This window comes from Anomaloglossus baeobatrachus, chromosome 3 (genome assembly GCF_048569485.1).
Source record: "Anomaloglossus baeobatrachus isolate aAnoBae1 chromosome 3, aAnoBae1.hap1, whole genome shotgun sequence".
Lineage (NCBI taxonomy): Eukaryota > Metazoa > Chordata > Amphibia > Anura > Aromobatidae > Anomaloglossus > Anomaloglossus baeobatrachus.
This window is the reverse complement of record NC_134355.1, coordinates 681,988,401-682,015,560: the sequence shown is the minus strand read 5'-3', so window position 1 is coordinate 682,015,560 and position 27,160 is coordinate 681,988,401. Positions and strand designations below refer to the sequence as shown.

Below are 27,160 nucleotides of genomic sequence, written 5' to 3'. Positions count from 1 at the left end.
CTGAGCCACGCTGTCTTTCTAAAGGCGGCCGGATCAGCGGATGAGAGCACCCACTGACCCCCGTGTCTCCACAGGAGAGCACCCACTGACCCCCGTGTCTCCACAGGAGAGCACCCACTGACCCCCGTGTCTCCACAAGAGAGCACCCACTGACCCCTGTGTCTCCACAAGAGAGCACCCACTGATCCCCGTGTCTCCACAGGAGAGCACCCACTGACCCCTGTGTCTACACAGGAGAGCACCCACTGACCCCCGTGTCTCCACACCGAGTGCTACTCATCCCCACTTGTTAATTAGCTATGGTGCAGGCTTTTCTTTTTGCTGTAACTTTCTTGTTTTCCGAAGACGTCTTCAACTGTCTGACTTGTACTAGCATATGCAGCTCAGTGCTGACTACTACTCACCCCCACTTGTTAACTAGCTATGGTACAGGCATGTTTTTTTTCCATATTTTGCTCCATTCTATGTGGTACAGTAACTCACGTAGCTTAGATTCAGCAGCTCAGTCTGAATAATGACAGGACGCAGGCTTCGTAAAAAATGTTCTTTACTTTATACCATGTAATCACATTATCGCTGCACATTCCTCAGTATATATTCTCGATTTGGCTCAGCGACGTCTTCCCTCTGTACGAGTTACGGAAGTAAAAAAAATAGAAAAAGAAGCTGTACCACGACCATACGGCTGCTGCCTACCACTGCGCCATATTGTCTTCCCTGCGTGAGATAATATAGTCCTGCTATAGTCTTCGGTTTTCAATACATGAAGTCAAAAAAAGTGAAAAAGCAAAAAAATAAAAGAAACGTTCATCAGATAAAAACGAGTAGAGTAAATATCTGCTCAGATTTTTTTTGGTCAGTTTTTTGTGTATATTGCTTGTAGGTTCCTGGTAGAGCGGGGGCGCGATAGACGTCTTATATGGCGTATTTTACATGTAAATGGCGCTGTGTGAGAACCTGCCTTCATTCGTACCTTGGGTGCCATAACGCTAAACATGGACAGACGCCACCAAATTGGGTGCCATTGGCCGGGTCATGGTTTCCGCATGAAATAGTATTGCGCCGGCCCTGAATATTTCTTTGGCTTCATAAACAGTGGGATTGGAAGCGTCTCCGTCTTTGTTCTCCTCCTAATGAGCCTGAAGAAGACAGTGAAGAAGCAAAGTCTCATCCAACGGTCATCTGTAAAGATCTCCCTCGTAATGCTGGGGCCACAAGACACAACATAAGATGCGGTGACCCTCTACGCCTGGATTGGACCTAACGTCTCCATGATCAAGGTTCCAGTGTCTTCTGCCCTGTGGATCACTGTTTGATACAGGTCACACCAGCATCTTCCGCGTGGCCGCAGTTGGTCTTGCCCCAGCTGGAGAAAATGCACTGTACTATGGACTCCTCGGTTCCTTTACAGGCAACATCGTCCATCCAGATGCGTCCAGTACCTACAAAAACACAAAGAAATAATATATAAATATATATAAAAAATATAAAGTTAAGCATTGTTCCAAAAAATTCGGAAAAAAAAAAGCCAGGATGTGTGAGAGTCAGGAACCCTCAATGTCCTCTATAAAAAGCAGATCCTGGAGATATGATTATATGTTCCTTATATCGACTATCATCACTAGAAAGATTAATATTTGAAAACATTGACCATAACTTCATACAAAACCCCCAAATTGTTGGCCCCCTTAACTTCTCCCCTTTTTATCTGGATTCAGGTGTGATTTTCATATTGCCCACACCTGTTACTTGTCACAGGGGAGTCTGAACGAACATCACATGCTGGGAACAAAGTTGTTTATTCACAATTTTGGAAAGGTGTCAACAATTTTTTCCTTCGCATTTTTGAGGTTTTCTGTGAAATTATGTCCATTTTGCCTTTTATGCTACGGTTTTGTTTTTTTTTGTTCCAATACACACAAAGGAAATAAACCTGTGTATAACAAAATGTGTAGTTGTAACAATATTCTGGAAGAAATACTTCATTTTCTGGAACAATTTTAAGGTGCCAACACTTTTGGCCATGACTGTATATACATGTAACTGTTGGCCTCAGTGGTTATTCTAGCAGCACAAAAACCTTTAACTCTTTTCCAACATGTGAGGTACAAATTACCCCTGTACTGTGACATCACTGTGTGTATTACCCCTGTACTGTGACATCACTGTGTGTATTACCCCTGTACTGTGACATCACTGTGTGTATTACCCCTGTACTGTGACATCACTGTGTGTATTACCCCTGTACTGTGACATCACTGTGTGTATTATCCCTGTACTGTGACATCACTGTGTGTATTACCCCTGTACTGTGACATCACTGTGTGTATTACCCCTGTACTGTGACATCACTGTGTGTATTATCCCTGTACTGTGACATCGCTGTGTGTATTATCCCTGTACTGTGACATCACTGTGTGTATTATTCCTGTACTGTGACATCACTGTGTGTATTATCCCTGTACTGTGACATCACTGTGTGTATTATCCCTGTACTGTGACATCACTGTGTGTATTATCCCTGTACTGTGACATCAGTGTGTGTATTATCCCTGTACTGTGACATCCCTGTGTGTATTACCCCTGTACTGTGACATCACTGTGTGTATTACCCCTGTACTGTGACATCACTGTGTGCATTATCCCTGTACTGTGACATCACTGTGTGCATTATTCCTGTACTGTGACATCACTGTCTGTATTACCCCTGTACTGTGACATCACTGTGTGTATTACCCCTGTACTGTGACATCACTGTGTGTATTACCCCTGTACTGTGACATCACTGTGTGCATTATCCCTGTACTGTGACATCCCTGTGTGCATTACCCCTGTACTGTGACATCACTGTGTGTATTACCCCTGTACTGTGACATCACTGTGTGCATTATCCCTGTACTGTGACATCACTGTGTGCATTATTCCTGTACTGTGACATCACTGTGTGTATTACCCCTGTACTGTGACATCACTGTCTGTATTACCCCTGTACTGTGACATCACTGTGTGTATTACCCCTGTACTGTGACATCACTGTCTGTATTACCCCTGTATTGTGACATCCCTGTGTGTATTACCCCTGTACTGTGACATCACTGTGTGTATTACCCCTGTACTGTGACATCACTGTGTGCATTATCCCTGTACTGTGACATCCCTGTGTGCATTATTCCTGTACTGTGACATCACTGTCTGTATTACCCCTGTACTGTGACATCACTGTGTGTATTATCCCTGTACTGTGACATTACTGTGTGTATTATCCCTGTACTGTGACATCACTGTGTGTATTACCCCTGTGCTGTGACATCACTGTGTGTATTACCCCTGTACTGTGACATCACTGTGTGTATTACCCCTGTACTGTGACATCACTGTGTGTATTATCCCTGTACTGTGACATCGCTGTGTGTATTATCCCTGTACTGTGACATCCCTGTGTGTATTACCCCTGTACTGTGACATCACTGTGTGTATTACCCCTGTACTGTGACATCACTGTGTGTATTATCCCTGTACTGTGACATCACTGTGTGTATTACCCCTGTGCTGTGACATCACTGTGTGTATTACCCCTGTACTGTGACATCACTGTGTGTATTACCCCTGTACTGTGACATCACTGTGTGTATTATCCCTGTACTGTGACATCGCTGTGTGTATTATCCCTGTACTGTGACATTACTGTGTGTATTATCCCTGTACTGTGACATCACTGTGTGTATTACCCCTGTGCTGTGACATCACTGTGTGTATTACCCCTGTACTGTGACATCACTTTGTGTATTATCCCTGTACTGTGACATCACTGTGTGTATTATCCCTGTACTGTGACATCACTGTGTGTATTATCCCTGTACTGTGACATCACTGTGTGTATTATCCCTGTACTGTGACATTACTGTGTGTATTATCCCTGTACTGTGACATCACTTTGTGTATTATCCCTGTACTGTGACCTCACTGTGTGTATTATCCCTGTACTGTGACATCACTGTGTGTATTATCCCTGTACTGTGACATCACTGTGTGTATTATCCCTGTACTGTGACCTCACTGTGTGTATTATCCCTGTACTGTGACATCACTGTGTGTATTACCCCTGTACTGTGACATCACTGTGTGTATTATCCCTGTACTGTGACATCACTGTGTGTATTATCCCTGTACTGTGACATCACTGTGTGTATTATCCCTGTACTGTGACATCACTGTGTGTATTATCCCTGAGGCGTTGGTGCAGCCACCCTTTGGGTTGTAATATGAAGTTGTTTCCTGGGGATTTGTATATACAGATGGTGATTTCTGGGGGCCGCACTTGCTCCTGATTTGTAATTCTGAGTTTCTGGACCGAGTTCTCTTTTTCCTATTGAGCAGGAGGAACGTGTATAAATGTCCTGACTGACAAATACTTAGAAGACCAACATTTCCGATGCTGAAAGATGAACTGGAGGATGCCCATAGCATAAAACAAGATGGAGAAACAGGACGGGTGATAGAAGACGAGGTGGTCCTCCCTGGAGACAGAGCACTGGACACCTCAGCGACTACGAACCTTCTTGGGTTCTCGTATTGAACATTTCTAGGGCAATGGACAACTGTGCCACATCTATGGCAGCTAGAACTGGTCTGGAGGTTTTATGGTCTATATCCTCGGCTCCACGTCTGTTAGGGCGGTATGTCTCCAGATAGGGGACAAGTTGAGTGTTTGCAAAAAAGTGTCTCCAAAAGTTGAGAGTTTCATAGGTGTAAAACAGTGTAGGATCATTTTAGTGCAATCTATGACTAAGCTTAGGAGAACCACTGGTCTGTAGGGTCATAGAAGGCGTCACCAGAAGAGTTGACCACATCCTTGGGGAGCAGTAAAACGCATTTTGGTCAATTTTTCTATATCGAAATTATTTTTGTTACTTTGTTCCATTCGTTTAGTTCTAGAAATGCTCAAAACATTTGGTTGTTTGGTTTCATTCTTTCTGATGGAGCTTATTATGTGAATCGTACATAAACCCCGGCACGTATCCTGGCACACGAGGGCTGTGTTGGCTGCGCTGGCACCGTCTTGCATTTCTGCACCTCTCTTGGACCGTGAGGGAAACATGTTTGTACGTGGGATTAGTTCAGTCTTTCTTGTTGCCAGATTCTCAGACTAAACACAATTTACAGCAATTATTCTGAAGGAACGCGAGTACGAGAAAATCAATAGATCCACTTGTACGAGAAATGGAGCGGCCAGAGAAAATAATCCCGAGACCAAAAACTCACCACATTTCATTCTCTTAATGTAATATCATCTTAGCTGGATATGAAATATTCCAGCTGAGGTCATGTACATTAACAGCACTGGTAGGTCATGTAGTACGAGAAGAACCCCTTCACAGGGCAGGTGAATGGTCCCCGAATTCAGAGCATGGCCAACAGGAGTCATGCGAGTGGCTTCATGATTCTGCTATTGCTAGGGTGCCATTAGGGTTCTCCACTAATGATCGTCCATGAAAAAATTCCATTGATATGGGATAACATGAAATATTTTTCGGCCCCGAAAATGCCAGGATACAGAAAATATCACCCAAAGTCAGACCAGTGTTGGCACAGGAGGCTGGTGAAATATATTTGTTATGGTGTCACGAAAAATGGGGAACTTCAAGATCTGTAATTTTGAGGGAAGATGGATGTTTTAGGGAAAAATTTGGCTTCTGGCTTTTACATGGTTTTTGGAGCAGAAGGGTTGGTTGATGGCCATACCATATCATCTAAAGTCAGACCAGTATTGGCACAGGAGGCAAGTAATTATTTTTGTTATGGTGTCACGAAAAATGGGGAACTTCAAGTTCTGTAATTTTGAGTGAAGATGGATGTTTTAGGGAAAAATTTGGTTTCTGGCTTTTACATGGTTTTTGGAGCAGAAGGGTTGGTTGATGGCCATGCCAAATCATCTGAAGTCAGACCAGTATTGGCACAGGAGGCTGTTGAAATATATTTGTTATGGTGTCACGAAAAATGGTAAATTTCATGTTCTGCAATCTATGTCAAGATGGAGAAATTTGTTTTTTGACTTTTCTGTAGTTTTTGGAGCAGAAGGGTTGGTTGATGGCCATGCCAATTCCAACTCTGAGAGGTAGGACATCCTTTTACTGTTTGCTTTCATCAATCACTAAACCTTGAAGCCACACATTATGGAAATGCCAGGTTTCCAATTTGTACAATAAAATTTTAAGGAGTTGATAAAGCAGTGTGTCATCATGGATATTCATGGAGCCGCTTGGGAGAAGAGGATGGTCATGGCCAAAACCTGGCCAGTTTGGCTTGATTTGTCATCTGAGTAGTTCTGGGATATACCCACTGGGCAGATAAGGCCAAGGCAAATACAATATTAAAAAAACGGCACACATCGGCACATGCATGAAATTTCGACCAGGCTTGAGTTGACATATCCTGGACTGTCAATCAAACAATACTGGGCAGTTTTTGGCCGTGGCCGTCCATCAGTTTTTACATTAAACTTACTCCAACCATCACATATGAGGGCAACTTTAGAAAACAAGAGTTGGAGAAAGAACAAACATACCTGGAAGCCCCAGACTCCAAATGAGCTTTCGAATGGTCGTAAGACATGGCGTGAAGGTGAGCACCCTTGAAACGTAGGTGTAGCCTTTCGAAAGGTCAGGTTGAAAAAGCAACAAGTAGGCTTTTACGGTGCATTCATTAAGTCATAATAGTACATCTGCTCGTCGGAAGAGGATAAATGGTCTTCAATATTCGGCAAAAATCTTTACAATGATGGCATCAGGACTTCTTCAGCAGTTTCTCCAAACATCTAAGTTGTCTCTCCAGAATAATGAAAATGTTCCCTCTGATGTCTTCTGTAGATTGCTAAAGGGCCTTAACCAAATTATAAGCCAAACCAGTCCTTGTCCTCATCCAGTCCTCGTAATACAAAGTAGAGTTCTGGTTGGATTTGTAAGATGTCAACAGCTCCTGCCGGGGGTATCGTCCTGTAGACTTCCTAATGTTTTCTTGGTTCCTACAAGAAGAATCGGTTCTTGGGGCAAGAAATGGCGCTCTGGCCATGGAAGTACAGCCACCACCAGGTCAGAGCTCTTTTTGAAAATCCTAAATTTTGGAACATGACCTAATCCTAGTGAGCAGAGCTTGAGTGACATGTTGCCGAATTGTGCGGACGGGGTTTCATATAACCTGTCTCTAATTGTCATTCGTGCCTTGTAAGACATCTTTGTAATGAGAAATGTACCAGCTCCCAGAATTAATGCGTCTGCCAACACCTTCCATTGGCCTCTCCGGAACGGAGCCGCGTTATGTTTATTAATTAGGATTAATGGTAATAAACTCCACTCCGTCTGCGCCCGACAGGTCTCATTACTGAGCCGTCACCAATCACTTAGTATAAACAGTGCTCGGATTAAGCCTCGTTCTGTTCTGAACAAGAAGAAATCATGGAATGTGCCGGCTGGGAAAGCCTAAAGGAGTCCGACCAGTGATGGTCCCAGATGCAAGGGGATATCGGAGATGTTTAATTGTGATCCAAGTCCAGGAAAGTCCTAGGGCCGCTTATGTACAGGATCCAATTACACAGGTGGTCCGGGGGTTTCACCCACAAAGTGATATCCAAGGCACCCATCGGAAGGAAGATAAGGGATGTGGTAAATGTAATTCTGATGCCTTCGTTACGCCAGGTTGATCAGTCAGGATCTCACAGAGATCTCACGTGGTGCCAGGTCCTCACTTGTAGATAATGAGAAGGACAAGACATTGAAGTTGTTTGGTTTATGATTGAACACAAAGATGTCGGGCGGCCAAGAGTTCATGAGGAGAAATCCACTGCAGACTGCTATACCCTCCAGATCCCTCTGTATCCTCTGGCTTCTTCATAGCTTACTCTTCACTCCAGACTGCTTTGTCCCCTCCATACTCCTCTATTCTCCATCTCCAGTCCTCCTCCTCCCAACTCCTCATACTTTGCTGACTCCTCTTTACCCTATAGATTCCTCTGTTGCCCCTGTCCTCCAGACTCACTGTTCTCCATCTCCAGACAACTCTGCTCTCTATCTCTAGACTCCTCTGCTCTCCTCCTCCAGAATACTCTGTTCTCCTCCTCCAGAATACTTTTCTCTCCTCCAGAATACTCGGTTCTCCTCCTACAGACTGCTCTGCTCTCCTCCTACAGACTGCTCTGCTCTCCTCCTACAGACTGCTCTGCTCTCCTCCTACAGACTGCTCTGCTCTCCTCCTACAGAATACTCTGTTCTCCTTCTCCAGACTCCTCTGCTCTACTTCTCCAGAGTCCCCTGTTTTCCTCCTCCAGACTTCTCTGCTCTCCAATTCCAGGCTCCTCATCCCCTATAGACACCTTTTTTTCCTCTGAAGACTCCTCTGTTGTCCCTCTCCTCCAGACACTTTTCTCCTCCCCCAGTCTATTCTGTCCTCTTCCAGATTCATGCCCTCCCACAGACTCTTCTGTCACCTCCAGACTCCTTTGTCCTCTTCCAGGCTCCTCTGTCCTCTTCCAGGTTTCTTAGTTCCTCTCCCCCAGGCTCCTCTGTACCCTCCAAATTAATCTTTCCTCTTCCAGATACCTCAGTTGCCCTCCCCCAGACTCCTCTGTGCCCTCAAGACTCCTGTGTTCTCTTCCAGGTCCCTCAGTTCCCCTCCCCAAGACTCCTCTGTCCTCTTTCAGACTTTTCTGTCCTCTTCCAGATCCCCCATTTCCCCTCCCACAGACTCCTTTGCTCTCTTCCTGACTCCTCAGTTCCCCTCCCCAGACTCCGTTGTCCTGCTCCAGGCTCCTCTGTCCTCTTCCAGATTCTTTAGTTGCCCTCTCCCAGACTCCTGTGTTCCCTTTCAGGTCCCTCAGTTCCCCTCCCCTAGGTTCTTCTATCCCTTCCGGACTTCTCTGTCCTCTTCCAGATCCCTCAGTTCCCCTCCCCAGACTCCTCTGTTCTCTTCCAGGCTCTTCTGTCCTTTTCCGGATCCCCCAGTTCCCCTCCCCCAGACTCCTCTGTTCTCTTCCAGACTCCTCAGTTCCCCTCCCCCAGACTCCTCTGTTCTCTTCCAGACTCTTCTGTCCTCTTCCAGATCCCCCAGTTCCCCTCCAACAGACTCCTCTGCCCTCTTCTAGACTCATCAGTTCCTCTCCCCAGACTGCTTTAGCCTTTCCAGACTCCTCTGTCCTCTTCCAGACTCTTCTGTCCTCTTCCAGATCCCTCAGTTCCAATCCCCCAGACTCCTCTGTGCCCTCTGTCCTCTTCCAGAACCGTCAGTTCCCCTCCCCCAGACTCCTCTGTCCCCTACAGACTCCTCTGTCCTCTTCCAAACTCATCAGTTCCCCTCCTCCAGACTCTTCTGTCCCCTACAGATTCCTCTGTCCTCTAACAGACTCTTTTGTCCTCTTCCAGATCCCTCAGTTCATCTTCACCAGACACCTCTATCCTCTTCCAGTTCTCTCAGTTCCCCTCCCCAAGACTCCTCTGTCCCGTCCAGACTCCTGTGTCCCTTTCAGACTCCTCTGTCCCTTTCAGACTCCTCTGTCCCCTACAGACTCCTCTGTCCTCTTCCAAACTCCTCAGTTTCCCTCCTCCAGACTCTTCTGTCCCCTACAGATTCCTCTGTCCTCTAACAGACTCTTTTGTCCTCTTCCAGATCCCTCAGTTCATCTTCACCAGACACCTCTATCCTCTTCCAGTTCTCTCAGTTCCCCTCCCCAAGACTCCTCTGTCCCGTCCAGACTCCTGTGTCCCTTTCAGACTTCTCTGTCCCCTCCAGACTCATCTGTTATCTTCCAAATCCCTCAGTTCCCCTCCCCCAGACTCCTTTATCCCCCCTCCAGACTCCTCTGTCCCCTCCAGACTCTTCGGTCTTCTTCCAGACTCCTCAGTTTCCCTCCTCCAGACTCCTCTGTCCCTTACAGACCCTTTGACCTTTCCATACTCCTCTGTCCCTATTTTTTCTATAAATCCCAATCCCTTTTTCCCATTTCTTGTATTCTGGCGATATATATACTAATAGGTTTGATAACTGTGCTCTCGGTCAGAAATCTGGTGCCCTGTTGCAGATTGCTTGTTCTGTTGTTGCAGATGGCTTGTTCTGTTGTTGCAGATTGCTGTTGTATATATGAAGCCGCGCGGTCTCCTCTGTTTATATTCATTTGATTGTAACCCAGATACGAGGAAATCCACAGCTGCCGCCGCCGCCATGCTCCGCCGCCATGCTCCGCCGCCATGCTCGCTGCGCCGCTGTCACTCACCCGGTATTTGTGTGTAGTCGCCCACATGTTCAGATCCTTATCGGGCGGCGCAGTTACTATTCCCGTAAATGTCCAGACCACAAGTCACACATGTATTTCTCATGATACAATGCGCTCTATACAAAGGGGCACGAAAGGGGCGTCCACAGCAGCACAGAGGATTTCAGGAGAGGAGTGCGCTGATCCCGTGTGCTGACGGGTTATATTTATCAAACTGTCAAGGGTTAATGTGATCTTTTTCCCGGAGCGCAGGATTCATGTTCTCTCCTTTAAGTGCAGAAAGTGTCTTAAGCAAATTAGGACCTGAAGTCTCCAGATCCCTGATGAGAAAGTAACGAGAGCCCCGAGATCCCGGGAGGAAGACCCCATCATGTTCTGTGCCGCTCCACAGCCCGGCTCTAATGACTCCCATCTGGAGGGGGAGACGAGCCGCACGCGTATATAATACCGCAGCTCAGAGTCCTACAGTCCAGCAGCTCATAGTCCAGAAAGTCTGACAGTCTGGAATCTGGTAATCCTGAAAGTCTGACAGCCTGGAATCTGGTAATCCCGAAAGTCTGACAGTCTGGAATCTGGTAGTCTGGAATCTGGTAATCCAGAAAGTCTGACAGCCTGGAATCTGGTAATCCCGAAAGTCTGACAGTCTGGAATCTGGTAGTCTGGAATCTGGTAATCCAGAAAGTCTGACAGTCTGGAATCTGGTAATCCAGAAAGTCTGACAGTCTGGAATTTGGTAATCCGGAAAGTCTGACAGTCTGGAATCTGGTAATCCAGAAAGTCTGACAGTCTGGAATCTGGTAATCCAGAAAGTCTGACAGTCTGGAATCTGGTAATCCAGAAAGTTTGACAGTCTGGAATTTGGTAATCCAGAAAGTCTGACAGTCTGGAATCTGGTAATCCAGAAAGTCTGACAGTCTGGAATCTGGTAGTTTGGAATCTGATAATCCAGAAAGTCTGGAATCTGGTGATCCAGAAAGTCTGGAATCTGGTAATCCAGAAAGCCTGGGAATCTGGAATCTGGTAATCCAGAAAGTCTGGAGACTGATAATCCAGAAAGCCTGGCAGTCTGGGATCTGGTAATCCAGAAAGCCTGACAGTCTTGAATATGGTAATCCAGAAAGCCTGACAGTCTGGCATTTGGTAGTCTGGAATCTGGTAATCCAGAAAGCCTGGCATCTGGTAATCCTGAAAGTTTGACAGTCTGGAATCTGGTAATCCAAAAAATCTGCCATTGAAATCTGGTAATCCAGACAGTCTGGAATCTGGCAATCCAGAAAGTCTGGAATCTGGTAATCCAGAAAGCTTGGAATCTAGAAAGCCTGGCAATATGTAATTTGGTAATCCAGAAAGTTTGACCGTCTGTAATCTGGTAATTCAGAAGGTCTGACAGTTTGGAATCTGGTAATCCAGAAAGTCTGGAATCTGGTAATCCAGAAAGTCTGACAGTCTGAAATCTGACAATCCAAAAAAGTCTGACTGCCAGGAGTCTGATAGTCCAGAAAGTTCAACAGCCTGGCATCTGATAGTCCAGAAAGTCTGACAGCCTGGCATCTTATAGTCCAGAAAGTCTGACAGCCTGGCATCTCATAGTCCAGAAAGTCTGACAGCCTGGCATCTTATAGTCCAGAAAGTCTGACAGCCTGGCATCTTATAGTCCAGAAAGTCTGACAGCCTGACATCTTATAGTCCAGAAAGTCTGACAGCCTGGCATCTTATAGTCCAGAAAGTCTGACAGCCTGACATCTTATAGCCCAGAAAGTCTGACAGCCTGGCATCTTATAGCCCAGAAAGTCTGACAGCCTGGCATCTGATAGTCCAGAAAGTCTGACAGCCTGGCATCTTATAGCCCAGAAAGTCTGACAGCCTGACATCTTATAGCCCAGAAAGTCTGACAGCCTGGCATCTTATAGCCCAGAAAGTCTGACAGCCTGACATCTTATAGCCCAGAAAGTCTGACAGCCTGGCATCTGATAGTCCAGAAAGTCTGACAGCCTGGCATCTGAAAGTCCAGAAAGTCTGACAGCCTGGCATCTGATAGTCCAGAAAGTCTGACAGCCTGGCATCTTATAGCCCAGAAAGTCTGACAGCCTGGCATCTGATAGTCCAGAAAGTCTGACAGCCTGGCATCTTATAGCCCAGAAAGTCTGACAGCCTGGCATCTTATAGCCCAGAAAGTCTGACAGCCTGGCATCTCATAGTCCAGAAAGTCTGACAGCCTGGCATCTGATAGTCCAGAAAGTCTGACAGCCTGGCATCTTATAGCCCAGAAAGTCTGACAGCCTGGCATCTTATAGCCCAGAAAGTCTGACAGCCTGGCATCTCATAGTCCAGAAAGTCTGACAGCCTGGCAACTGATAGTCCAGAAAGTCTGACAGCCTGGCATCTTCTCACCAGTCGCTGATGGGGTAGCGTGCTGCCACACTGAAGCCAGCAGCGCTGTGATTGCAGCTCTGGAGGTGAATGGAGAAGTATCAGAAGAATTCCAATTATGTAACTAAGATTTTTAGTTGCGTTTGAAGTATTTGCGCTCCAGATGAGCGGTCAGGGTGCGGGCCCATTAATAGTGTCATTAGTAAGCTGAAGTGAGCCCTGCCTGATGAGACTGTTGTCTTTACTAATGAGTTGCTATTGTTCTTTTTGCTCAGTTCCCGGCTCGGCGCACCGTCACTGCCCACGTCTGGTGGAGCTGGTGACTTGTCTCAGTATTTCCTTCTCGTGGGTTTTCTTCTTACCTTGGCCAAACTTGGCGGTCCTGTACACCTCCTCCGCGCCCTTGTACCCCAGCATCCTGCACACCACATCGCCGTCCTTCTTGTCCCAGCCGTCGTCACACACGGTGCCCCAGCGCTTGTCGTGGAAAACTTCAACGCGCCCTTCATGAGGACCAGACCCGTTCACCAGCCGCACCAGACCTTCCTCCGCCGTCGCTGGGGGAAAAAAGAATTTGTTATAATGCTTTTCTTTTTTTTTTTCTAAATAAATAAATACATGAATAAATTAATTAATTATAATACTGTTCATCCTGATCTTCCTGGTTCATGATTGGGCTTTCAGTACCGAAACATACTGAGACCATCAGGAACATTATTAATACATGTATTACTGCTCTAGGCCACCAGGGATGTTTTATGTTAAAGAATTTCCACTAACAGACATTTATCCACAGGAATAATGGACAGACATCATACTTAGTACTACAGGTACATGGGATCCCATACCTTTCAGGATCTGTGAAAAGCACAAGCCCATCACCAGCCCAGCAGGAGCCCACCACAAGACCAGCAGGAGCCCACCACCAGCCCAACAGGAGCCCACCACCAGCCCAGCAGGAGCCCACCACCAGCCCAGCAGGAGCCCAACACCAGCCCAGCAGGAGCCCACCACCGGCCCAGCAGGAGCCCACCACCGGTCCAGCAGGAGCCCACCACCAGCCCAGCAGGAGCCCACCACCAGCCCAGCAGGAGCCCAGCAGGAGCCCACCACCGGTCCAGCAGGAGCCCAGCACCAGCCCAGCAGGAGCCCACCACCGGTCCAGCAGGAGCCCAACACCAGCCCAGCAGGAGCCCAGCACCAGCCCAGCAGGAGCCCTCCGCAAGCCCAGCAGGAGCCCACCACAAGCCCAGCATTAGCCCACCACCAGCCCAACAGGAGCCCACCACAAGCCAAGCAGGAGCCCACCACAAGATCAGCAGGAGCCCACCACAAGATCAGTAGGAGCCCACCACCAGCCCAGCAGGAGCCCTCCGCAAGCCCAGCAGAAGCCCACCACCAGCCCAGCAGTAGCCCACCACCAGCCCAGCAGGAGCCCACCACCAGCCCAGCAGTAGCCCACCACCAGCCCAGCAGTAGCCCACCACCAGCCCAGCAGGAGCCCAGTACCTGGAAATTTCCCTGATATACTAAATGTGCCGATGAGCATCAGCGGACAGCTGGACCCGTACTGCACTGACACCACTACTGTCCCGTACTGCTCATCACCCAGCTTTCCCAGGATCAGAAATTATACAAAAATCAAAGTCAAAGATTTCTTATAATTTTTTTACATTTTCTGGGCCTTTTTAAGAGAGACCTTTGCAAAGTAATGAACACGTGTCTGGGAATAATCAGGAACATGGAGGGAGCGGCGGCAGTGAGGACTGACACACGGATCGTATTATTACTCACAGGGGGAGGGGCAGCCCCAGCTGTACGGGGTCATCACGCCGCACAGCTGCGATTATACAGCGCCGTATATACAGCTGGGGTATTAGTATATATGTGTCTAAAAGTAATGTAATGTATATACAGTGAGTCCACCAGCAGAATAGTGAGTGCAGCTCTGGAATATAATACAGGAGGTAACTCAGGATCAGTAATGTATGTACACAGTGACTGCACCAGCAGAATAGTGAGTGCAGCTCTGGAATATAATACAGGAGGTAACTCAGGATCAGTAATGTATGTACACAGTGACTGCACCAGCAGAATAGTGAGTGCAGCTCTGGAGTATAATACAAGAGGTAACTCAGGATCAGTAATGTAATGTATGTACACAGTGACTGCACCAGAAGACTAGTGAGTGCAGCTCTGGAGTATAATACAGGATATAACTCAGGATCAGTAATGTAATCTATGTACACAGTGACTGCACCAGAAGACTAGTGAGTGCAGCTCTGGAGTATAATACAGGATATAACTCAGGATCAGTAATGTAATCTATGTACACAGTGACTGCACCAGCAGAATAGTGAGTGCAGCTCTGGAGTATAATGCAGGAGGTAACTCAGGATCAGTAATGTAATGTATGTACACAGTGACTGCACCAGCAGAATAGTAAGTGCAGCTCTGGAGGATAATACAGGGGGTAACTCAGGATCAGTAATGTAATGTATATACACAGTGACTGCACCAGCAGAATAGTGAGTGCAGCTCTGGAGTATAATACAGGAGGTAACTCAGGATCAGTAATGTAATGTATGTACACAGTGACTGCACCAGCAGAATAGTGAGTGCAGCTCTGGAGTATAATACAGGAGGTAACTCAGGATCAGTAATGTAATGTATATACACAGTGACTGCACCAGCAGAATAGTGAGTGCAGCTCTGGAGTATAATACAGATTATTCAGGATTAGTACAGATTGAGGGCCTCTGTTAGATTTTCGCTCTGAGGTCTCGTTTTCTCCGTGTCTATACTCTGTATGTACGATGTTATATACTGGACAGAGATCTGACTATTTGGTGCCGTAAACGATTTCTTCAGATTAAGTGGAGTTACTTTATATTATATGATGGGATCGGTTTAATATTTCCTGCGCTTATTTTTGTGCCGCGCTCTGGAATTTCTCTTGGCCGAGGCCTCGGCATCAGATGTATTGGACGGTGCGGAGCATTGGGCAGCGGCCAGAGACTGGACAGGAGAGAGCGGAGCTGGGGCAGGAGGGGAGCCGGCGCTCAGCATAAAGTTCTGCGCACTACGTGCAGATGCAGCAGAGCTGAGAGCGTATACTGGAGAGAAGCTGTATTTGTCAAGTGCAACAAGGTTGAAATGATGGCGTCCCCCTGTACGGCATGTAGAGTGCGACCTCATAGTATCATCTGCTTCATTACACAGATTTACAGATGGAGCCGGGGGCGAGGGTTTCACACCGTGTCATAAAGATACTGATAAGGCCATTGATTGTCTGCAGCGGTCATCACTTCTGACACTGACCTGCAGGTGAAGTAGATACCGAAAATTCCAACGGAAACAAAGCTGCTGAAAACTTTCTGACTCTTGTAAAACATCCAAAGGGGTCGGACTCTGTTTTTTTTTTTTTACTTTTTAGTACAAATTAAATAAAATAAATTCCCATCCAATCCACATAAAATAATTAATCAGGCCGAGACCTTTGTGCTGCACCGCCGATCACTGGACTAGTGATATCTCTTCCCCTGTATAGTGCACGACACGGAGACACGCAGTGCCATCAAATTCTTCCAAACGGCGCACAATGCGTGAAGAATTTGGCGTAAATGGAATGATTTTTTTTTATTTTTACTCTTTTGACTTTTTAAATAAAATGTCACATTTTCGCTTACAGCAAAAACCGTCATGAATTTGGTGAAATCTTAAAAATGTCAAGAAAAATCCAAACTTTTACCACAAAACAGGCGAAATATAAACATCTAATGATGAATCAAGATCTTTGTTTTTGACTTTTGCGCCTTTTTTGTTTTTTTTTTATTTTTAGAATTTGCTATAAAAAGAAAAGTGATCAATTTTTCAAAAATATTTTCCAAGATTTCCCAAAATATTTTGTCCATGAAGGTCCAAAGTTCAGTTCTAATTATTATTATAATTATTATTATTAAATTGCTAATTACAATAAATCATTTCCAGCCTAAAAATTTTAACCATTTTTTACATATCCCTATAGAGAATGATTTTTCTTTTTATTTGTGTAATTTATTTATTTATTTACATTTTTTTGTGCTCTGTTTTTCCTTTGTCTTTTATGCATTTTTTTTAATATTTTTTTTTTATATACATTGCTGCTTTTGTGGCGCCCCTGAGGCTTCAGTCGCCACAGAGTACTGTACCTGATTTAGGGTGTAGTGCTTAACCCGGATCCGGAGGAGGCCGGTACCGGTTTCACCACTTACACACTCAAATATACAACCAGGTTGCCCTTCCCAATAGGGACCAGGCTAGGGTAGGGTCTTAAGGCAGTCTCCAAACATTGGGTGCAGCCACCCACTAGTGACAGGGACCCGTGGAAGGAGCAGCACTTAGGGGGAGTTAGGAGCCAACACAACAGTTAGGGAGTTCTCCAACAGGAGAGCAGACGTGTCTTACTGGTGTTCTGGTGGGACACAGGAGTTCATGCGGTTCCCGAGGGGAGGACTTCATTGTTCCCTCGGAACCAGCTCTACACAGAGTGCAGGACCGTAGGGAAGATCATTCTCCAAGTTGGTTTTCCAGAATCTGCCCCGGGACGGTGGGGTTGTAAGCTTCCCTGGCCACTCTGAAACCGAAAGCACAGTGCCAGATAGGATCCGGAGCCTTGGACACAGCCAGGCCCCATTGCGGAGCCGAGGCACCTGCAGATAGGGACAAGAGTACTACTCGAGATGGACCGGGGTCCCAAGTAGCTTTAAGCCATAGGGATCCAACACACAAGGCGCTAGGAGGAGGGGGCCCACCGAGCACCACACCGGACTGATCTCGGAAGGAATCCGGGGCCCATCACAGCGGGTGACCGGTACTACCTCGGAGAGTGGCACAAAGAGTGAGTAAAGACACCTGTTTCTGCAGCAACTGACTCGGACTCTTATTACCGTATTACCGGTGCTACCGCCTCGGCGCCAAAGACCATCGCCATCACTACTCCCCTCATCCTCCTCCCCGGGGTCCGCTCCACCTGTGGGGAGCGACACTATATCTGCTGCTATTACCATCCATCTCGGAGGACAGCGACAGCAGCGGCGGTTAATCTCTGACTGCGTACCACAGGTGGCGTCACAACATTTGTCCTACTACAACCCCCATCATCCTCCATCCTTATTGGTGTACACCTCGGGGCACGAAGCCGGGCAGACCACCGTGACATCCCAGACCACCACACCGGCCCAGTGACGAGTAACACAGGTACAAGATCCCCGTGCTTGATTCCCCCTGCCCTCTAAGTGCTACACTTTTACAGCTCTATTTGGTGTGTGTGTGTGTGTAACAGGTGACAGACAGTCCTGCGGTGTCTGGCAATAGAAGGTCACAGTGTTTAGGCTGCTCCCTAGTGCTGGTGATAAGTTCTCTACCCTTAACAAATCTTCAGTGCAAGCAGTCGGCTCGCATTCTTCTGGTTGTGGTATGCAGTCCATCTCCCTGAGGTATCCGGAGCGAAGTTGTTGTTTCGTTCCCTCGTTTGTTATCCCTGTCTTCTTTAGAGTTTAGTGGGGTTGTCTAAGCGCTCATCCCTTCCGTTCCCTACCTAAGGCCCAAATTAGGGTCAGGTATCCTGCTCGGCGCAAAGGTGCGGAACCCATCTAGCGTGGTGAGGGACTCCAGGGGTCAGTGGTAGGTTTGCTTAGGAGTCACCATTATTCCTTTCACTAGACACAGGGTCTCCCTTCCCTTTCGCCATATGCTGGGTACCGAGCATGACAGTGCCGGCGTCAGCACCAAGGAGGTCCTACCGGATTTGGGGAGGCACATGGAAATTTGAGTAGGCATGCTCTATACATGTTAAGTGGAAGGGGGGTAGACTCCTCAAAAAGATCGGCCAAACATCAATGTTTTGGCAGGACTGGCCATCTTCTTTATCTGGAATCCTCTCGACTCTCTCCCAACAGAAAATGTTGGTGAGAAGAAGGACCAAACGTTGAATTTCAAAGTCCAATCCTTTTGTTCTGGTTGGTGTCGGTCAGCTCTTCTCCGCATATGCCAGCTCACATGAACTGAGCATGCACGTCTGTGTGTGATCAAGAAGTTAAATCCCAGCCGATCACCATGGATTAAGGCTGACAGCTATCGAATAACGAGTGACTAGTAATGGACATACAGGGAAGGGGACCCTGTAGCCGGATTAATATAGGACCCCACCCTTCATATTCCTTGTAGGACAAGTTCTCGTCCCATGGGGCCCATCGATGTCAGTGCTGGGAAGCTATTTTAGGGCCAATATCAGCTGGGACCCCATAACCAATGAAATATATCCAGTAATGGGGGGTTGCCCTCTTCTATATCCATGGACTATACTCGGGAAGACGAGCTCCTTCTGCCCACGCACATACAGGACAGACCAAACGTTTGGACACACCTCATTCAAAGAGTTTTCTGTATTTTCATGACTTTGAAAATTGTAGATTCACATTGAAGGCATCAAAACTATGAATTATCACATGTGCAATGAAATATTTAACAAAAAAGTGTGAAACAACTGAAAATATGTCTTATATTCTAGGTTTTTCACAGTCGCCACCTTTTGCTTTGATTACTGCTTTTCCCACTCTTGGCATTCTCTTGATGAGCTTCAAGAGGTAGTCACCGGAAATGGTTTTCCAACAGTCTTGAAGGAGTTCCCAGAGATGCTTAGCACTTGTTGGCCCTTTTGCCTTCACTCTGCGGTCCAGCTCACCCCAAACCATCTCAATTGGGTTCAGGTCTGGTGACTGTGGAGGCCAGGTCATCTGGCGTAGCACCCCATCACTCACCTTCTTAGTCAAATAGCCCTTACACAGCGTGGAGGTATGTTTGGGGTCATTGTTGAAAAATAAATGATGGTCCAACTAAACGCAAACCGGATGGACTAGCACGCCGCTGCAAGATGCAAAACAAAACGATCACTGATCTCGGTGAGACCAGCCAGAGAAAACACTGCCGGCAGCCAGCGAGGGCGCTCAAGACAGTGAAATCCTAGGTAGGTTTGTTTTGTTGGTCTACTAGGCATTGCTCCGACCCAGCCAGAATCCTACTCCACACTGATGAGGGGCAATACCCCGAAACAGCTGTCTGTGGATGGATACCTGGCCTTGGTATTTCCCTTGCCATATCTTTAAACTTGTCAAAAAGTTGGATATTGACTTAAAGGGCCACTTAATATGGTGGTTATGGTGGTCTCCTAAAAAGAGTCACCCCTTGGCTGGGCCCTTCCCGGAGGGATATCTGGCTGGTTTCTGTCTTGAGACTCCTAACAGAGGCTCCACAGACCTTTTTGATTTGCATATTTCCCAGGGGGCAATGTACCTAGGATTTCACTGTTTTGAGCGCCCTCGCTGGCTGCCGGCAGTGTTTTCTCTGGCTGGTCTCCCCGAGATCAGTGATCGTTTTGTTTTGTTGGTCTACTAGGCATTACTCCCACCCAGCCAGAATCCTACTCCACACTGATGAGGGGCAATACCCCGAAACAGCTGTCTGTGGATGGATACCTGGCCTTGGTATTTCCCTTGCCATATCTTTAAACTTGTCAAAAAGTTGGATATTGACTTAAAGGGACACTTAATATGGTGGTTATGGTGGTCTCCTAAAAAGAGTCACCCCTTGGCTGGGCCCTTCCTGGAGGGATATCTGGCTGGTTTCTGTGTTGAGACTCCTAACAGAGGCTCCACAGACCTTTTTGATTTGCATGTTGCCTGTCCTTAGCAGTGGTTTCCTAGCAGCTATTTTACCATGAAGGCTGCTGCACAAAGTCTCCTCTTAACAGTTGTTCTAGAGATGTGTCTGATGCTAGACCTCTGTGTGGCATTGACCTGGTCTCTAATCTGAGCTGCTGTTAACCTGCGATTTCCGAGGCTGGTGACTCGGATAAACTTATCCTCCGCAGCAGAGGTGACTCTTGGTCTTCCTTTCTTGGGGCGGTCCTCATGTGAGCCAATTTTTTTGTAATGTTTGATGGTTTTTGCCACTGCACTTGGGGACACTTTCAAAGTTTTCCCAATTTTTCGGACTCACCTTCATTTCTTAAAGTAACGATGGCCTCTCGTTTTTCTTTACATAGCTGCTGTTTTATTGCCATAATACAAGTTCTAACAGTCTATTCAGTAGGACTATCAGCTGTGTATCTACCAGATTTCTGCACAACACAACTGATGGTCCCAACCCCATTCATAAGGCAATACATACCACTTATTAACCCTGACAGGGCGCACCTGTGAAGTGAAAACCATTTCCGGTGACTACCTCTTGCAGCTCATCAAGAGAATGCCAAGAGTGTGCAAAGCAGTAATCAAAGCAAAAGGTGGCGACTGTGAAGAACCTAGAATATAAGACATATTTTCAGTTGTTTCACACTTTAAGTATTTCATTCCACATGTGGTAATTCATAATTTTGATGCCTTCAATGTGAATCTACCATTTTCAGAGTCATGAAAATTAAGAAAACTCTTTGAATGAGAAGGTGTGTCCAAACTTTTGGTCTGTACTGTATTATCCAGCTTAGCTTCTCCGTTAATGATTCCTCGGGGTTAATCTCGCAGGACACCACCCGCCGGTTCTTAAAAACAATTTCTTATTCGATCAACAAGTTGTCCTGCCAATTTGTCTCGTTTCGCCAACAGCTCGTAAAAGAGGTTTCCTTTTGGGATCTCTTCGGGACCAATAAAACTGTCTCACGTTCAGCCGCGCCAGCTCGGGGCCTGGGATAGAGGAACGCGCTCCCGGCTACAGGTGCCGCGGCTCAGCGGGTGCAACCATCAGCCGGAAACTCGCCACAAAAGAACTTCATAAACCCTTCATCAGGGCTTTACCAATAAGAGCAGCAGATTGACCTTGAGCCTACGGAGCTTCAATCTTAACGAATCTCAGGAGGAATCGTCTTCGAGGGGATGAAAGTCTTCCTGGAGGATTTCCTAATCACATCAAACTCCAAAAAACAGAAACCTGAGAAGTTTTACTACTTTTTTTTTTTTTTTTAACCCTCTCGCGGCTGGAGATTTTTGGACACTGTTTCAACACATATGAAACCGGACTTTGAAAATTAGGAAAATCCATATATTTTCCATATGTGTGAACATGACACCAGCACAAATCAATCATTGCTGGCTTCATGCTGTTTTACATCAAGGTTTTGTTACCAAAAAAAACATAAAATAATCTTTTGTGGCAAAGAAATGTCAACAAATCCTAAAAGTGCAAGCTGTGCCGAGTCAGTAGTCACATCTGGGCCCTGGTGCAATTAAGGGGAGGGGAGAGCAGTTAGGTGGTGGTGGGGCCCTTTAAATAAAATACAGGATGGAGCAGCCATTGGTGGTAGAGTGTTTCCACACTCAAGGGTGGAGAACGGATACAGGGGAAACAGCTTTACTGACAGAGAAGCAACAGCTTCAAAGTAGGCAACAGAACAGTTAGGGTATAGATGGGACACCTCCTTCACTCACCTGTACCCTACACTCCCAGCCAGTCCCTATACAGGTTCCACACCTGTCACCGAGCAGGAACGGAAGCCCTGAGAGACCCTACAGTAAACCCTGGCTAGTGAGCTGGCAGGTAAGGATCAATAGTCCCACCACTGTACTTACACAACTTGAAGGGGAATGACACACAGGGGGGAAAAAACAAAAGGATAAAGCCCAGCTTCATGGCTACAGTTAGACACCAGGACTGCAGTCTTCACCGCTTCACCCAACAAGGGCTCACCAGCTCCTTCCACCTTCAGGCCAAGCTTCAGAATAACGGACGCCCTCTACTGGGAGATGTCACCATATATAGGTGAAGGGAGTGGTCACCACCAGGAAACATCTAAGGCCAGGAGTCACAAGCTGCTGGAAATCAAAACTAACATTAACCCTTTCAGCACTGACGGAAAGGGAATATACTGTGAGAAGTCTCAGAAGGCAAAGAGAGACTGTCACAAGTCTCTAGTAACAGAGTGACCGCTGTGACATGTACAGACTCCGTCCGTGTGGTTATCTGTCCCACCCACTTGGCATCTAATTCCATTTTGGTGAGTACTTTGTCCTAACTGTGGACACCACATACTTCACTCACAGGGGAAAGATTCTCCGTTTCCCTCTCTCAACCCTCACCCTCTTCTAATGGAGGTAGTCAATTGCGGGTGTTTGGTCAGAAACAGCCCACTCTGTCAGCTGCGCAAACTGTAGCTTTTTTCATGAGCCCCTATAGCCCTCATAAAGCCCTGGGACACTAGTGCATTGTAAATAGTGAGTGCTACTCACCCCCACTTACTAGCTAGCCATGATGCTGACATAGCTGTTCATGCGTAATGTAATTAGCGCATGGTATGACATATAATAGTATTTGCATTTGCACAATATCTACGTTATTTTCACTGCAATGGGATCAACCTTACCCATTGTAACAAGTGAAGGATATACAGTTAGGTCCAGAAATATTTGGACAGTGACACAAGTTTTGTTATTTTAGCTGTTTACAAAAACATTTTCAGAAATACAATTCTATATATAATATGGGCTGAAAGTGCACACTCCCAGCTGCAATATGAGAGTTTTCACATCCAAATTGGAGAAAGGGTTTAGGAATCATAGCTCTGTAATGCATAGCCTCCTCTTTTTCAAGGGACCAAAAGTAATTGGACAAGGGACTCTAAGGCCTGCAATTAACTCTGAAGGCATCTCCCTCGTTAACCTGTAATCAATGAAGTAGTTAAAAGGTCTGGGGTTGATTACAGGTGTGTGGTTTTGCATTTGGAAGCTGTTGCTGTGACCAGACAACATGCGGTCTAAGGAACTCTCAATTGAGGTGAAGCAGAACATCCTGAGGCTGAAAAAAAAGAAAAAATCCATCAGAGAGATAGCAGACATGCTTGGAGTAGCAAAATCAACAGTCGGGTACATTCTGAGAAAAAAGGAATTGACTGGTGAGCTTGGGAACTCAAAAAGGCCTGGGCGTCCACGGATGACAACAGTGGTGGATGATCGCCGCATACTTTCTTTGGTGAAGAAGAACCCGTTCACAACATCAACTGAAGTCCAGAACACTCTCAGTGAAGTAGGTGTATCTGTCTCTAAGTCACCAGTAAAGAGAAGACTCCATGAAAGTAAATACAAAGGGTTCACATCTAGATGCAAACCATTCATCAATTCCAAAAATAGACAGGCCAGAGTTACATTTGCTGAAAAACACCTCATGAAGCCAGCTCAGTTCTGGAAAAGTATTCTATGGACAGATGAGACCAAGATCAACCTGTACCAGAATAATGGGAAGAAAAAAGTTTGGAGAAGAAAGGGAACGGCACATGATCCAAGGCACACCACATCCTCTGTAAAACATGGTGGAGGCAACGTGATGGCATGGGCATGCATGGCTTTCAATGGCACTGGGTCACTTGTGTTTATTGATGACATAACAGCAGACAAGAGTAGCCGGATGAATTCTGAAGTGTACCGGGATATACTTTCAGCCCAGATTCAGCCAAATGCCGCAAAGTTGATCGGACGGCGCTTCATAGTACAGATGGACAATGACCCCAAGCATACAGCCAAAGCTACCCAGGAGTTCATGAGTGCAAAAAAGTGGAACATTCTGCAATGGCCAAGTCAATCACCAGATCTTAACCCAATTGAGCATGCATTTCACTTGCTCAAATCCAGACTTAAGACGGAAAGACCCACAAACAAGCAAGACCTGAAGGCTGCGGCTGTAAAGGCCTGGCAAAGCATTAAGAAGGAGGAAACCCAGCGTTTGGTGATGTCCATGGGTTCCAGACTTAAGGCAGTGATTGCCTCCAAAGGATTCGCAACAAAATATTGAAAATAAAAATATTTTGTTTGGGTTTGGTTTATTTGTCCAATTACTTTTGACCTCCTAAAATGTGGAGTGTTTGTAAAGAAATGTGTACAATTCCTACAATTTCTATCAGATATTTTTGTTCAAACCTTCAAATTAAACGTTACAATCTGCACTTGAATTCTGTTGTAGAGGTTTCATTTCAAATCCAATGTGGTGGCATGCAGAGCCCAACTCGCCAAAATTGTGTCACTGTCCAAAGATTTCTGGACCGAACTGTATCTGTTCTGGACAGCAGTGTACACAGTGGTGGTGTTTAGGGGGCATAAGTCCTATATTTCTGTATGAGTGGTTGACCAATTCTTAATGCCCAAAAGCCTCTTTGCCAAATACAAAGACACCAACATTATAAATAGTGGGGGACCCTTTCATTAATCTCAGTCCTAACATGCAAGGAGTCTCATCAGGGCTGTTCTTCAGGTATATCCTGCATATAAACACTGCTCAATATGTGACCTAGGCATATAGACGGTCTCATCGAGAGATATATTGACCATTGGTTCCATTCTCTTACAGTCACCAATGGACATATTCACCCGCAGCAGTAACTATAAACTTATACAACTTTGTTTGACTTCTTATATGTCCCCTTTAAGAAATCCATTTACATATTTAATGGGGAGACTGTAATAAGCTGCTGAAAGACTCAATGAGCGGACATTGTTAAAATCCAACATGCCCAATCTTTATTTCTCAGGTGACCCCCCACCTCCCTCAAACTCAGCATTTCACTACCCAAGAGCCATAAGCACCAAAATGTTGCATTAACCGAGTTTAATGGTGTCATGTCGGACCCAGAGAAAAAGAACGCACAACGCTGTCCGGAGTGCCCGGAAGCTGGGGATTAAGAAACGTCCCTTGTGCAGTGGAGGCCGCCCCTCGGAAGTTCTCCAGGGGGTGAAGAAAAGAGTGCGAAGCGCAGAAGCTGGGGTTTAAGAAATGCCCCGAGTCCAGTGGTACCCGCCTCCCACAGGTGCACCACAGAGAAAGAGTCCACCGTTCCTGCAACACTGATGGAGAATGGGCAATGGCCCTAAAGAAACGGGAGGAGGAACCGGAAGAGGCCCCACCCTGGAGGTGCATGGTCCAGAAAAGGGATACTTCCCCAACATTGTCGGCTGAAGCCATTTTGGTTTCTGAATTAGCAAAAGATGGAGCAGCGCGAAGTGTGGCCTGAGGGTAAAGAACACTTGGCCTTGGCAAAGTGGTTGCAGCGGCAAGAAAAGGTGCTGTGGCCAGGAGGCCTGTTTAAACCGGAGGGTCCTCGAAAAGTCCGGGACGAGAGATCAAAGTCTGGAACAACCGTGAGTTCTGGGTGCGATCTCGAAGAAGTGCTACGGACAGCTGACGCGCGCCCCAGCGAGGACCATCCAGCTTTGCTGATGCTGCGTACCCAACACCCTAGTGGTGAGGCAGAACCTAGCTGCCCGGAAGCACCCCCCGCATCAGGTGACCAGCCAGCTGTTGTCAACATAGTCCAAGGGGGCTCACTCAGCCGTATAGTGGGGGAAAAAAGTATTTAGTCAGCCCCCAATTGTGCAAGTTCACCCCCTTATAAAGATGAGATTTGCCTGTAATTGACATCATAGGTGACCACAACTATGAGAGAGAAAATGAGAAAACAAATCCAGAAAATCACCGCCTCTGATTTGGAAGATTTTATTTGCAAATTATGGTGGAAAATAAGTATTTGGTCAATAACAAAAGTTCATCTGAATATTTTGTTCTATATCCTTTGTTGGCAATGACAGAGGTGAAACGTTTTCTGTAAGTCTTCACAAGGTTGGCACACACTGTTGGTGGTATGTCGGCCCATTCCTCCATGCAGATCTCCTCTAGAGCAGTGATGTTTTGGGCCTGTTACTAGCCAACACGGACTTTTAACTCCCTCCAAAGGTTTTCTATGGGGTTGAGATCTGGAGACTGGTGAGGCCACTCCAGGACCTTCATATGCTTCTTATGAAGCCACTCCTTTGTTGCAATGCCAATGTGCTTGGGCTCATTATCATGCTGAATGACCCAGCCACGTTTCATCTTCAATGCCCTTGCTGATGGAAGTAGGTTTACACTCAAAATCTCAGGATACATGTCCCCATTCATTCTTTCATGTACACAGATCAGTCGTCTTGGTCCCTTTGCAGAGAAACAGACCCAAAGCATGATGTTGCCACCCTCATGCTTCACAGTAGGTATGGTGTTCTTTGGATGCAACTCTCCAACTCCAAACACTACGAGTTGTGTTTCTACCAAACAGTTCTACTTTGGTTTCATCAGACCATATGACATTCTCCCAATACTCTCTTGGATAATCCAAATGCTCTCTAGCAAACTTCAGACGGATCCGGACATATACTGGCTTAAGCAGCGAACACGTGTGACACTGCAGGATCTGAGTCCCTGGCAGCATAGTGTGTTACTGATGGTAGCCTTTGTTACGGTGGTCACAGCTCTATACAGGTCATTCACTAGGTCCACCCATGTGGTTCTGGGATTTTTGCTCACCATTCTTGTGATCATTTTGACCCCACGGGGTGAGATCGTTTCTGGAACCCCAAATCGAGGGAGGTTTTCACTGGTCTTGTATGTCTTCCATTTTCTTATTATTGCTCCCACAGTTGATTTCATCACACCAAGCTGCTTGCCTATTGCAGATTCAGTCTTCCCAGCCTGGTGCAGGGCTAC

General features: G+C 46.4%; 1 protein-coding gene across 1 annotated transcript in view; it reads right to left on the bottom strand.

Moving 5' to 3' along the window:
• Nucleotides 1-530: 530 nt before the first annotated feature.
• Nucleotides 531-27,160, bottom strand: part of SCARA5 (scavenger receptor class A member 5) — a 332,968-nt gene continuing 306,338 nt past the window's right edge. The window contains exons 8-9 of the mRNA XM_075341303.1: nucleotides 12,991-13,185; nucleotides 531-1,442 (exon numbers count right to left, since the gene is read on the bottom strand). Of these exons, the coding sequence (XP_075197418.1) occupies nucleotides 1,306-1,442; nucleotides 12,991-13,185 (332 nt within the window). The 3' untranslated portion in view covers nucleotides 531-1,305. The remainder of the gene's footprint in view (nucleotides 1,443-12,990; nucleotides 13,186-27,160) is intronic.